The 14451-nt window shown below is 40.5% G+C and overlaps 1 protein-coding gene across 7 annotated transcripts in view; it reads right to left on the reverse strand.

Moving 5' to 3' along the window:
- DYNC1I1 (dynein cytoplasmic 1 intermediate chain 1) overlaps positions 1-14451 on the reverse strand; it is a 179263-nt gene that overhangs the window by 38212 nt on the left and 126600 nt on the right. For all 7 annotated transcript variants that reach the window (XM_065731272.1, XM_065731269.1, XM_065731270.1 and 4 more), the window contains 4 exons: positions 9832-9978; positions 5557-5670; positions 2661-2794; positions 517-661 (listed from right to left, as the gene is read on the reverse strand). In XM_065731272.1, coding sequence (XP_065587344.1) covers positions 517-661; positions 2661-2794; positions 5557-5670; positions 9832-9978 — 540 coding nt within the window. The remainder of the gene's footprint in view (positions 1-516; positions 662-2660; positions 2795-5556; positions 5671-9831; positions 9979-14451) is intronic.

Genomic DNA, 14451 nt, shown 5'->3' on the forward strand with positions numbered 1-14451 from the left:
TATTTCCTCCCTGCTTCCAGCCATCGGTGTCCGCTGTCACTGGGATGAGTTATACTTTCTGGCTACCACAACCTCCTACAGCAATGAGTTTCCTGAAGGATACTGATTGCACTGTCATACATGTGCCTCCTTGTTGCTTCATCAGAAGAAAGTGTTCCTGCTGTTGCACTGCCACGGCGCACAGTATTAGCCTCACAATTTAGCCTGCACAAGGAGTGCTGGATGGATTGTTTGATGACTGCCACTATATACATCCTATTCTCCTTTCCTAGCGAAATTGCTCAGCACCAAGGTTAATATTGAAGTGCAAGCCAGCTGAAACTGCCTTTATAGGGTAGGCTCCATGGCAAGGATGGCTAATATTGTTACAGTGAGTATATGTTTCGCTTACAGTTTTAACATTATGACTTTTCTAAGCACAGCCTTTCAGCAAATCCGTTCCAAGTGAAACACTTCTGACTGTGGCATTTTTATACAAGTAGCATTACCCATCACATCCCAGCTCGATTTTCTCACCTTTGTGGTCCACAACTTCACTGTCCAGTCAAATGAAGATGTGACAAAGAGATGGGAAAAGTCAATTGAGCCCACTGCCATGTGACAATTGATTCCTGTGACAGGTCCTTGGTGGCCTTCAAAAATTTCTCCAATGCCAGCTTTACTGCAGGAGGAAGAAACATTTACATTCAGAGTATGAGTTAACATCTGTTGTTTTAACATCATTTTCTTTTACTCTTTAGAATCCTGTTTCCTTTTAAAGCTCCATTTAACCTGCAAAGCTCTCTCCTTTCAATAAGGCTCACTGCTGCAGGCACACACAGTGCTCAGGATCCAGCACATGGAGACAGCTCCTTTTCCTTCTGAAGAACTCCATTACTGCCTTCTACATTGACTGTCTACAACTATAGCTTGAAATAACATGTATGTATAATTATAAAGTAATTAGAAATTATAATTATACTACATCTTATATGTCTGAGTACACTATTATTACGAGGAATAACCATTAAAATAAAAATGCAAAGATGCTAATGACATCATTTGCAATTCTTTTTCTCTCAAACATTTAAAATAACTTCGCACAGCAGTCAGTCATGTCCCTAGGAAGCAAATCCCTTTTCACAAAACGTGAAGGGACTGCTCACACCATCAGGTATCACAGTCACTATTTTGACCATGGGAAGGTGTGCATTGCATCAGAATGAGGCTACAATAGGAAGGAAAAGTACAACTCTGGCTAAGGACAGTGGGCAGCTTTGCTCATCCTGCAAGTAAATGAGTTGCCAAATCAGCTGTCCTCCTGTCCAAACCAGGCACATTTGAAAGATCAGAAGTGAGATGGTGAGAAGTGCCCTTGGGCATGCTCTGTCTATCCTAGTAGCCAAGAACTAATTCAGACCAGCAGCCACCACACAGCCTAACAGGATAATACCTAAACAACCACAGTATTGCAATAGTGTCAGCAGGGTAAAGTTAAAAAATAGTTTTGAATAAAAATCATTTTGAAGATAATATATGTAAAACTGTGACTGTACAATATTAAGAATGTGTAATAGAAGCCATACAATCTTAAACCACTGCTAAACCATTGTCAATGTGTATTCGATCTCTGAAATAAGGACTGTGGTAACATATGAATCTGAAGACTACTGAAGTGGGAGGTCAGCTTTAGATCTATCAGTAAAATAGCCTGCTCTTTACAGAAGCTACTCAAGCATCCCAGAGGATGAAATGCTACCAGAAGCTGAGCACACAAGCAGCCTGCAGATTGCTGTAGCAAACACAAGGAATTGATCTCTGCAGAGGCCTGTGGTGAGAGTTCCTTGCTCTTAACTGCAGCCTTAGAAAGTTTACAGGGTGCCAAATAAGGAACTTGCTTAAATTATGGAAGTGAATTTGCACTTCCCTCGCTTTAGAAATGGAGATATCAGTGCTTAGCCACACAATACTCACAGCCTTGTCATTAGGAGGTGCATCTTACTCTTGGAAAAACAGTATTTCAGCTGTCATTCCAAATGCTACTTGAAAGTATTTGTCCAACAAAGTTTTTCTCAGGTCATTTTATCAAGTCTTGTACTAAATGCCTGCCTGGGCAAGTCAGACAACCTCTGCCCATGCACTGGGGCTTCATATGCTCTCCTCTCACACAGACAAGTTTGTGTTGTCTTTTCTTTGCTATCTGCCTGTGGAGACTGAAGTTGAAGCTGAAGATGGTAAAAAAAATAAAGCAGATTACCATTTCTTACAAGTGGTTTGATTACCCTGCAACAAAACTGTCTCCTAGGGCCTGATACAACCTGCCCGGACACAGACATCTACACCTCAGCCAGTACTCTAGACTTCTATTATAATCACAGCTGAGAAAGAGACATTTCCAAGGTGCCAGTCATCTCTTCTTCAAGTGGATGTCTGAAAAAGGCAAGAGAAGTCAAACCTTCCAACAGTTATTGCTCCCCGCTGACTGCACAGGGAGGTGAGCCAAGCAGCACAGTGCGTGGCAGTAACACTGACGCATGAAGCTGGTCAGCTCCCATCCCAGTCCTCCCATCCCAGCACAGATCCTGTTGATCCAAGGGAAAAAATGTAAATGATCTCCACACACGTGGCTACCTCATGCCAGCACAGACAACATTATAGAAGTACAAAAAGCTTAAAATCACCTTCCATGACGACAGGCTGTGTAGACTGTTCCCTCTTCACTGCCAACAACAAAGTTATTGACATCTCCGGTTGGGAAAGCCATTCCTGTAACTGCCACTGGTTTGGACTTGTTGTACACCAGCTCCATGCTCTCCTAGCATAAAAAAAGTCTTTGTTACTACAGATGTCCTTTTGTTTGGCTTGTATGTTTTTTTTTTTTTTTTTTGCTAATTCATTTCTAAATGTTACACAGAGTAGCAAGAAAGGAAGAAGGAATAATCTGATCCCATCACAGGATTTAGGTTTCTGTGTTGGACAATGCAAGAAGATGCAGTGTCACAACCAGGATGCACTGCTCCTGCCACCCCTGATGCTGTGTCACACGTTTCAGAGCGGCTGCAAGGCACTAGTTTCTGGAACATCATCTTAAATCAGGCAGAGATGACAGGTGAGAATTTAAAATCTAATGGTGCAGAAACTAAAGATAATACCTTAATGGCTATACTTGCCAGCCCCAGGCTCTAATAAAAAATACCCTTCTACTTGCAAACATTTTTTTTTTAAATCAGTTGTTTGTCAGGAAACACATGTAATATCACATGCACCTGAGGCATTTATCAGACAGTGGCATTTGTCCCTCTGCAGAACAAAATTCAGAAGCCAGCATCATGTCACTACTGCTATTCTAAACATTGTTTTTCAGAGATGTTCTGAGCTGATCGTAAATATTTCCTCTGGATCCCACCATCAAGCTACAAACAAGAAAGCATACATTCTTTTTTATTTTCTAGCTATATTTCAGAGTAAATCAGCATAGTCATTTTTGCACTTTTCAAATACAGCTAGCACAAGCAGTTTGTGGTGGCTGCAAGATGCATACGCTTTGAGCAGACTTTTTGGTTGTGCAGCCTAAATGGTGTAACCCAAGAATCCCACAGAGGGCCTGAATGATTTAGTAATTTTCATTTTCAGCTATTTAAGAGTGTGTGCTTTCTACATTTAAATGCCTAAGCTGCTATTCTACTAGGGCTAAAGATTGTAGCATTTTTATCAGGAGGGATTTTTGCTGTAGCTGAAGAAAGTGGGTGCCCCTACGGGAGGAGAGGGCTGCAAATCCACAGAGAAATACTTCTGCTCGAGTTATATTTTTCTTTCACATACATTTGCTTCTATTAAAAAGGAACAATAAGACCTGGAAAATGCATTGGCAGAGCACCTGTGGACTATATTATTTCTACAAAAATCTTCTGGGGTGAGATCATTGTTTAGTGTCTTTTATGGGCAGATATTGTGGTGGAATCTCCTCCAGAGTCTACACCATGGCTGTACATGAGTGCTCTGTATCTGTGCCTTTGTAAAGTTTCAAACTAATACAAATCAACAGTACTGCTCCTCTCAATGTAAAGCTATGGCGTGTAACTTGACGTCAAGCCCCATGCCCTTCTTTTCAAGATTTTCAAGACGCACCAAATTTCATGTGGGGTGTGTTCCCATCCTTGTTGGAAGTCAGTTTTGAATCTGGGAGATTCCATCGGAATGGTGAAGTTCTGGAACTGAAATGTTCACATATCTCTGCTTGAAAATTCAGTATTCCACTAAGTGAACACACAAGGATCGATTTTCTCTATGTTTAAGTGAGAAATGGGGCAAAGGATTCAGGTTCCTTAACACAGATGTCTGGGCCATTTTAGGTCCCACTTCTTTACCAGAACTGTAGTGGTTTCTTATAGTGCCAGGACACAACAACCAGACCCATAATGTCTCAGAGGAGCATGAGGAACGTGATTAAACTTTGAAGTTGGCCTCACTCTGAGTAGCTGATAAGAGGGATGACTTCCAGAAGTCTTGACTCAGTGACTTACATCCTGAGGTGTAAGTACAGTCCCGTATCCCAGAATATCTAAAAGTGGTATTTCACTTGATGAAGCTGTCCTCTAGAAGTGCTGGTCTCTCTCTACATGAGCTGTAAAAGGAACTCAAATGACTAGCTTGAACTTGACATGGACCTTTAGATGGCTAAGAAGGAGAGGAGTCCCATGTCTTGTGTCAACACTAAAAAGCAAATAACTCAGAAGTAATTGCACATTATGCATAATTAGTGGATGATTAATGGAATCATTAAGAGCAGTTCCTACTCAGCATTTTCAAACAAGATCAGACTCTCTGATGTTTCACAAAAACACAAATGAAATATTTTTTTCTAAGAAAAGAGTTGGATAAAAACCAGTGATGCACTTGAACAGAAAATGTACAGATGTATTATGAAAGATAACACAAGATGCTTTCCATAGGGCCTCTTCAGCACCAGATTCTTCGCTTAGTTTCCATTATTACAATCGCAAGTGGTGTGGACAATTTTCCTTGACTTCCTTTCATTTCTGATGCAAAGGAGGGGCATGGGGGGGGGGAAGGGAAGACAATAGCAACAAACATTCCAGAGGGGGGAGTTAGCTCTAAAACTTTTGATTTGCATTGGTTTTTTTTTTCTTTTAACTACTGAAAGTGGGCAACAAAGTAAGCTTTCAGACTTGGTGCCTTGGAAACCCATAGTGCCTAGGGTGTGTTCAGCAGCAGTGCAATCTAGTCCATATTTGTTAAACAACACTGTAGAGTAAGTACAATTTATACCACAGGCAACTTCTGTAATTACCATGCTTTAAAATGGATTATTTCATTTTCACTTGAAACTGACCTATGTATTAACGTATTATAATAATTATATGATTTGTGGCAAAGGAAATGGGTTTTGGCTCTTAGCAGAGACTGCTGGAAGCAAGCTGTATCCTTTCAAGTGCATCCACTGGTTTTAGTTTGTATAAGATGTGAGGTTTTGGCTCTTAGGAGCTATGTTCCATTAAGCAGGTATCCTCCTTTACTGAAGGTGATTTTCTCCTGTATAGGTGAAAACAAACCCACCTGTGGAGTTGAGAGCATGTCCAGGCTCCAGGAGCACATTTTGCCATCCGTGGAGACAGTAATGAGGTTGTGTGCATTCTGTGTTCCAACTACATTGACACAATACACCGGATGCTGGAAACACATTAACACTGCAAGTCAGAGAGGCATTCTCACATCTTCAAAACACATTTCTAATATCTCATATCTTACTCTAAAGAAAGATTAAGTAGTCACATAACGTCTGGAAAATACAGGACCAGGATTTTGCCACATAGGACTTTAACTTCTTTTTTTAATTTTAATTCTAAGAGGCATGTTACGGACATGAAAGTGTTTTCAAAGTTTCATTTTCCTCATCATAAAACCACTCAGCTGGGTAAAGCTGTGAAAATGCTGAATTATGTGGATGAGATCTCACCCACAGGGACATGTATCATACTACTGATGGCTTTCAGCACTGAAAACAACTGGCAAAAAGAGGCAAATCATCCAAATGGAATCAAAATGAAAACTTTATTGAAGAAAACAGCTGTGTAAAACTTGAACTCTTCCAGAATTTGGCTTGCATGCTAAATATTTGTAAATGTACTTCAACAGAAAAATGAAAACTAGTCCATCATTGTTCTCCAGTATTGGCCAACACGCCTTTTTAGATTTGTCATTATAGATTTATAGATTTGTCATTGTGCAGTGACTAAATTCAGGGTGTTACACCTGGCTCCTCACAGTATGGTCAGCCCATGAAGGCTGAATTCCACTTAGCATGCAGTAATGAAACTCAGTCTATTTATTTTCCCAGAAACCTGCTACCGTTTTCAGCATGAAGTGTCATGTGATACGTGATGGTGACATATGAGGGATGGTTCAAGTTCAGCAGCCTCTACAGTGAATAATCAATCAGACTGAGCAATGAGATTTAATTTTCTTTGACCAGTACAAGTGATATTGCTGAAGTAAGAGTAAGACATATACACAAGTCAACTAAAGACAAACTGTAATTCCCTGCCTGTTGTACAGATGAGGCTTGAGTCTCTAAGAATAAAAAATGCTTTTCACAAAAATTTTCCCTACTCAGTGAAAATCAGGACAAAGCTTAGAAGAGATTCCTTACAGCTTCTAATTCAACTTCACATAGGGTTAGAAACCTAGCACTTTCTCCTACTGGCGGACTTTTAGATTCCTTGATGATCCAGCTGCAGTTCACCTATGTAGTCAGCAGTGAAAGCAGAGCTAGCACTGGCTACCTCTCAAGTTTAATACCACAGCAGGCCCAATAAATGCCCCTGGCTCTAATTGCAAGAAGGGTGGCATCTGAGCATGCAGACCATGTGCACAGCACCAAAGACGGACTCATTAGCAATTGTTCCTCAAATGGTGCTTTTGCTTTCAGGTCACCTGTACACATCAGAGAGTACCAAATCGCAAGGTTTACTCTGATGCTGATTTCTTTCCCTCTCAAGACTATCACAGGAGCTGTTTTCCCCCCGATCATCAAATGAACATCAGATAATGTGTGGGACCCCAGCATTTCTCTCATGCTATTACCCTTCTACAGTGAACCTTCCTGCTCCTTAGTGGTGAGCTAATTACCACATTGCTAAATATGATTAGCACATAATGACGTGCAAAATAAACATAGTCCTATTTTTTTAATGGCTGCTTGACCTCCAGTAGGCCACAGGGATGAGGACAGAGGTGGCAGGGAGCTAATGCAGCCAGTGGAGTAGCTACAGCATTTAGGGGGAAGGGAGAGAGGCAGCCGTGTCATTCCATCAGCACCTCTGTGTGCCAGGTCTGGCTTTAATCAGGGTTGCCAACCATCAATTTCATGCACCATAAAACTCACGGCAAAAACAAAAAGACCTAAGGAAAATGGATGGAAAAGACAACCAACTGTACACAACAGAAAGTCTAAACAGGCTCCTTCCTTTCAAAGAGCTGCTGCCAGCTTGCTTTTATTTATTTTGGAAATGAAATCATCATGCAAAGGGGTTTTGTCTTAATTAAAATTTCCTGTTGTCCCAAGTGCAGATGTGTGGTGGGTGTGAAAGGAAATTAGTGAATAAGCTGTGGGTAGAACTCTCTTTCCTGGTGAATCCAAGCAGCAATCAGTGAGACTAAATTTAAGGAAGGTTTAAGTTGGTGATGACAACATACTCTCTTTGTTTCAAACAAGCAAAGTGAGAGAACAAAAAGAGAAAAATCCTTTTTTTTTTTTTTTTTCCCCACAGATGGCATAAGTTCAAATTAAAAACCGATTATTCAATTCACTTATATAGCAGTGAACAAAGTAATACTGCCACACTGGAATTATCTTAACTTAAACCTTTCAAGTCTACTTTTGCAGCCAAGACTTCATTTACAGTCTAGGTAAGAGATTCATAAATACGAACAAAAAGTAAGTGCTCTTTTATTGTAAAATCTGATCACTCCTTAAAAACATTGTGCTTCCTCATGTTAAACTGTATAAACACTTATTTATCCCAATTTGCAACAGCACATAAAGTGCACATCCACAACAGAAAATTATTTATTTTTATTTGTCAGAAGCAAAACTTCATATGTTGTTCTATACAATAAAACTATTTTAATATATAATTCCAGGAGGTACAATTTTGTCTTAGACATTTTTGAATGTAAACAAATTACTTCCCATTAATCTTTTCTTTTCCACTAGATTTTGAGTCCCAGTTGTTCAATTTTCAGCTACAGTCAGTTTCTTGCCATTAGTTTTCTGGTCTACTACATCTCTAAATTGCACTTCCAGGAGAGACTGTTCCCTTTCATGCAGATTGAATACCATTTACTGGTGATAAAATGAGCAAAAACATTAGGGAAATGAAAAGCAATGTTGACGTTTTAACCCATGGCACAGATCATTAGATTATTACATCAACATTCATGATAGTGGAAATTTAAGGAACAATATTTGTACTGCCTGGCCCACTAAGCACGTCTGTGCACACCTGTCATTTTTTAATATGAGAGACATGCCATGATAATACTGGCCCTGCGCTGAATCTTAATTTGTATGACATGGCTTTTAGACATCGTCTTTTAACTCCAGGGATTATGTTGTCACAGTGAAATAAAAGCTGAACCTTGATCTGAAAATTCCAAAGATAAGAATCACAGAACTGTAGATGCTGGAGATGCAAATGGACAATCAATGTTGCCTGATCCCTCTCTCTGCTAGAACAAGATTGGTATCTTTTGGACTGCTTTGTGTAGTTCAGTTTCTTATGTTTCAGGAAACCTTGCAAATTTTTCTGTATTCTTATTTTACTACATTTGTCTCCTCTTTTAAGTGTCTGTTTTCCACTTCCCACTGAGGAATGGCCCCAACATCAATCCCAAGACGAGTTACCTTTACCACCCACAGAGTAAACCTTCCAGCTCATATGAAGAGGCTATGTGAGCCCAGACTCACAAGGACGAGAGCTCAAGGATCCTCAGCATCTCAGAGCAGGGTGGAGTGAAGGTCAGCTTTATCACAGATTGTAGGCAATCCAGGCTTATCACTTCCCCTAACACAATATGGGTACTTTGCAATGTAGGAAGATCTTCTACCAGACATAATTTTTAGAGTATGGAGAAGCTCTGTTCCTTTTCAAATATTTTGTACTGCTCTGCCTGTTTATCTCCTTGCCATCACCAGAGCCCTATGAAATCGTCATTACATCTGCAGATATCTTTGTTTGTCATCAAAATGCATTTTCATAGCATTCTGTTGAAACAAAACCCCCTCACTCTACAAGCTCTGCTTTATGGCCTTTTCTGGAGTAGGAGGCCATGGAAGGGATTTATACACTCTTCAAAAGCACAAGTGTGTACTTAGCAGAGCCGAATTAGATCACTGTAGGTGCTTAATCTGTTTCAAGAGACAAACTCTTGCACAAGTAGTCAACAATAAATTATTCAAATTGCCTGCATGTTTGAGTGACAGACACACTGTCCCTACGGTAACCTGACTCACTTGAACAAGCAATGGACAGCGAGAATCACATAGGTGCCTCACTTGAGTGTTTTAGGTGTTCCTGTGGTCCTCCTCAGAAAGAAGGACAATCTCCTGACCTGAGCGTATCTAGTGTAATGGCTTAACGCAGAAGGTGGTCGTATACCTCCGTCATCTGCTTCTTTTCTTTCAAGGGCCACACTTACATTTTGTCTATGTAGCAACCAGCACTGTAGACTACAGTGTAGTCAATTACCACTACTGCAGACAACAAAACAGGCTCACTTCTATGTTGACTATTTCTTCTAAGGAAGAGAAGAGGTGATTTTTATCCTTACCGTGTGAGCAGCAGCAGATAAAGGAGTTCTCTGAACAGGAGTTCGCCTGTGGCTGCGATTATCCCACAAGACAATTTGGCCAGAGTATGTTCCACCAACAACCAGGTTTGGGTGAAAGCGGGCAAAACAGACAGACATCACAGAGGACTGGAGTAAAACAGGTAGAGAAGAAGAGAGAGGGGTTAGTTTCATCAGTCATCTTCAGTTTTCCTCCTGCTGCACTTAGCATTTTGATTTTTAGGATCAGTGCATGACCCCTATTCACATTCCTTGCATGACAGTAATTCTGCTAAAGCCAATAGGACTCATGCAAGGAGCTGATTCTGATCCTAAAATGTGTAATTCCATTGTTCCTAAGGAAAATATGAACCATAAGTTAGATGTTAGAACAATGCAAAAAACCTCTCCATGACAGTGATGTGAAAGTGCATTCCTTGTCAAAACAGAGAACTTCAAGCAACCAGTTGTCAATCCAAACACAGGCTTCTGGCCCACTACTTCCCAGCAGGGATACTGCTTCCCGTACTACTTTTCTAACTCCAATAATTTCAGGTGAGTTTGTGAATTTGTGAGAGGCCATCCAAAGTGTACCGCAAAGTGTGGTGCCTTGAGAATGTTGGCTGATAAGCAGTGTCTTGTTGGATCAATGACTAACTTCCCTGCTACAGAAAGGTCTTTTTCTAATAGCAGAGGGACTCACACTTTCTTTTTCATATTTTGAGAAGCGAATTCTTCATCTTTGTAATGACAGCTGGGTTGTGTTTGCACATTTTCTTTAAAATGGGGATGCTGAGGAGCCAAGACTGGTGTAACACTTGCCTTGGCCATCCGGGAGAGTGCTCCACAGGCCAGCATGGAGATGGGTATCTATCCCAATTGCTTCCTTCAAGTCTCTTTAAAATAACATACAACATCTGAAGTCCTCAAGGGAACAATCCCCAGAACCTTCAATTGCCAACGAGCTACAGCCAAGAGCAACAATCCGTAACTCCTTCACATCCTCCATTCTCTTTTCAAGGAATTCTTTCCCATTTTTATGTAATTGATACTGGATGTTTTCTCTGTTTCATGCAAATTGGAAAGCAAAAGTTACATTTTTTGTATAATTTCCTGAGAATTCACATATTAATAAAGGCAGTTTGCAAACAGAAGCAAATGTCATTTTTTTTTCATAGGCAGTTTTAGTGATGCTTATAAACAACAACACTTTAACTTCCATGGCAATTGTGGAAAGTTAGCTTCACTGTTAATGGGCATATTCTTGAAATCTCATTTTCTGACCATTTCCAACCAGTTTTGGTAACAACTCTTTGGTATAGTTTAGTGACTGGACCTTTTTAATATGTGATTCCATTTAATTCAGTGACAAAGGGTTAACTATATTAATATATTTCAGCTGCATTAAAAAAAATAAAAATTGCAGGCATTTAAGTAAACTTTGCTGAACTGAGAATACAGGGGCTGCCAAACTGACCTAGACCCAGTGTCTACCTAGCTGAGGATTCTGTCTCTGGCAGGGATGGTTGGAGTTATAGAAACTTTGACATGGTCAGATTGGTGGTCATCTTGCCTTGCTATGCCTTGCCATGATTTCTAGCAGCTACAGTCTGGTTTCAGCTCACACACCAGAGATTTAATAACCTTTCTAATAGGATTGGAATTAAGTATGCCAACTCTTGATGTTTATAACTAGGTTAATAAGAATAAAGGAAAATGTGCTGTTTAAATAGCTTTTACTGAATTCATGTGGCTGGTTGATATCCGTTGTTTCAAGCCAAATTTTTTTGCTAAAATAACCTAGTAGGAATACTTACATAATGCAGCAATATATTCAATCCTGTATTTTTGACCCAATAAAGCCAAAAATAATAAAATCGCCAGGATGATGAAATAAGTTGCTACTACCTTTGTCTTTCTTATTCTTTCTGAAATTTCAGGGATATTCATTTGGCATCTCTGATCCCTTTCTCTACTGAAGCTTTTCATACCCTTATCTGATATTATATAGTCTAGTATCTAGTGACCAGATAATTAATATTTATAATTGTTTATTTCAGCCCTTATCTATCTAAGCGCCTAAGCACAGTAATCACACTATGGTCATAAGAAGGCTAGGTCCCAAGCATCATTTCCAAAGGATGCATTTTACAGATAAGAAAAAAAAAACCAACAAAAAAAAACAAACCCCACCTTTGAGTAACAGTACTTTGGTACTGCTAAGAGAGATTTAAAACTCAGCTACAACGCAGCTGCCATCCGGTTTCCACAGATCCCCCATACATTATAATTAAAATGACCCTACAGCACATGTTCTACATTTTATCTCTTTGTTTAATGGCTTTATGAGTTGTTTTAATCAACCCTGCTCATTCCTTATAACTAAGCTGACAGATATTCTTACATGAAGTCAAATACCCAGATGATTTTAAAATAGTACAGCTACACCGCTGTGTACACCCCACAGCAGCTACAAGGCTCCATATGTATTTTAAGAAACCCCAATTCAAACAGTCATTCCACAACAAGGTTTTCAGTTTGCCTGAAACAAACTTCGGAGACTGAAGCCGGGCAAAGAAGCCAAATGGACAGTATTTTTAAATGCCATGTTTTCATGGTTAGAATGTTTTTGAATTCAGAATCCCAGAATACAGCCGAATGGTCAGGATATAAACTGCTAAAGTGTGTTTTTCATAATGTTCAAAAATAACCTACAGACATGACATGGGCTTGAGCCCTCTGTACTGCTCCTAGTTTTACATGTCGTTCCAACGTAACTTGCATTCTTCAACTGATAAAATATTCACATTCTTTTAATTTTGTCAATACTATTTTTCTACTGAAGAAAAACTTCTCTAAAATATTGGAATTTAACAATTTCAGGACTTCATTCTATAGCACTTAAAAAAGTGATTATTTTCTTAAAGCTCATGTCAGTACCCGGATGCGTAAGAGCTGCAAGATCCAGCTCATTCATTTAAGAACTTTAAAAGCATTAATTTCTCAGCCATAATGGGAGAGAGTAGCAGACAGGTTTCCAGTCTGTATGAACAGCTTTGTGCTCAAGGAGAGCAGCAGGAACCGCTCCCTGTATGTCTCTTCTGCCTCCAGGCTGCATCATGGTTGCAGATTCAGAAAGTCTTGTTCCCTTAAAACAGTTTTGCCATTCACTTCAAAGGGGCAGGAACCAGCACATGGTTGGGTCTTAAAATAACCGTGTATCCTTCGTTGTGCTTCTCCCACATCTTTCTAGGAAAATCTCACAGCACTTTCCAGTAATGATGGTAGTAGCCCAGTTTTTCCATTGAGTGTATTTTACCTGCTCTATGCCCTGTGCACAGATGACAGAAGCAGCCGGTTTCACAGCATATGGCCACACTGCATAGATAAATTTCATGTCAGAAGGAAATTTCTTGGGGAGTTCTGTGCTCACAGTGTAAAAGCAGCATGTAGAATAGGGAGTGAACAATGTCATCTTTTCCTGGGCACCACAGAACACCTGTGTCTGCAAGTTGCCAGCACCCTCAGGAGACAAGCAACGCCCAATACTCGGTCACCTGCAATTTTCCAAATCAGTGAATCACTTCATGGTTTGCCTCAGCTTAATGTTCTGGTGTTTTCTCCCTCTATGCAAATATGGTTTACTTGACTTACTTCTCTGTTTCTCCTCAGCTTTCTGGCACTTCTAGCCTTGTGATCTTCCACCCAGATTTTCCACCCTTTTATCTTCATGATGGCATCCCAGTGGGTGCCACCACACTGGTGCTGCTGCCTCACTGCCCATGTGTGCTCTGTCTGTCCAAGGTGAGCAGCTCTCAAACAAGCCAACAAGTGAGTCTCAGGTCAGAGCAGTGCCCAGGCAAAAGGAAGTGAGTCCCAGGCTGATAAACTTGAGATTCCTACCTAGCAAACAGCTGATCCCACTCCCCAAGTGCTCAAGCTTCTACTCTCTGCTGTAACACTGAGCTTTCAGAAACAAAGCACAACATGGCTCTGCTTTTGTCTCTGCAAAGAGAAAAATAAATGTCCATCCCTTCAAGACGCCTGCAGTTCTAGCAACCTGTGCTCATGGCTATCTCACCCTGTGTGGAAAGAAGTACTGTAGAGGGGACAGGGTGGTGGCTTTGTTCAGCCACCATCACTCCTCCCTCCACACCAATGCACTCAATTCAAACAGGCCCCAAGCCCTCTTCAAGTGGTTGGCAGAGCTGTTTTTTATTTTAGAAGCTTAATCCAGCCCAGATTTGGATTAAAGATGGCATATCCCTTCAACCACAGATACACATGCTTAGGACAGACACTCACTTAGATTTTCCTTACTGAGAAGCCTGACCTCAGTACCCACATCTGATGTGTGCATGGCCCCAGAGACTCAGCTGTCTGTGCTCATGTCCATAGATTCAGATGGCACTCTGCCCAGCCACCAGTTGAACAAGTTCACAAAGACCTGGGTGCTAAACAATAATGACTTTAAATAGCCAACAACTACTGCATTCAGCAAGACCTCTTCTGCAGGAAACCACCCCCGTAGGCAGCATTGCCATACTGGTGCCATATGCCTGCACTTGACACCAGATGGATCTCCAAACAATACTTTGTCAGTGGGAAGAAGTGATCAGAGGA

This window comes from Cyrtonyx montezumae, unplaced genomic scaffold (genome assembly GCF_038088225.1).
Source record: "Cyrtonyx montezumae isolate F1298 unplaced genomic scaffold, pur_monq_1.0 scaffold_14, whole genome shotgun sequence".
Taxonomy (NCBI): domain Eukaryota; kingdom Metazoa; phylum Chordata; class Aves; order Galliformes; family Odontophoridae; genus Cyrtonyx; species Cyrtonyx montezumae.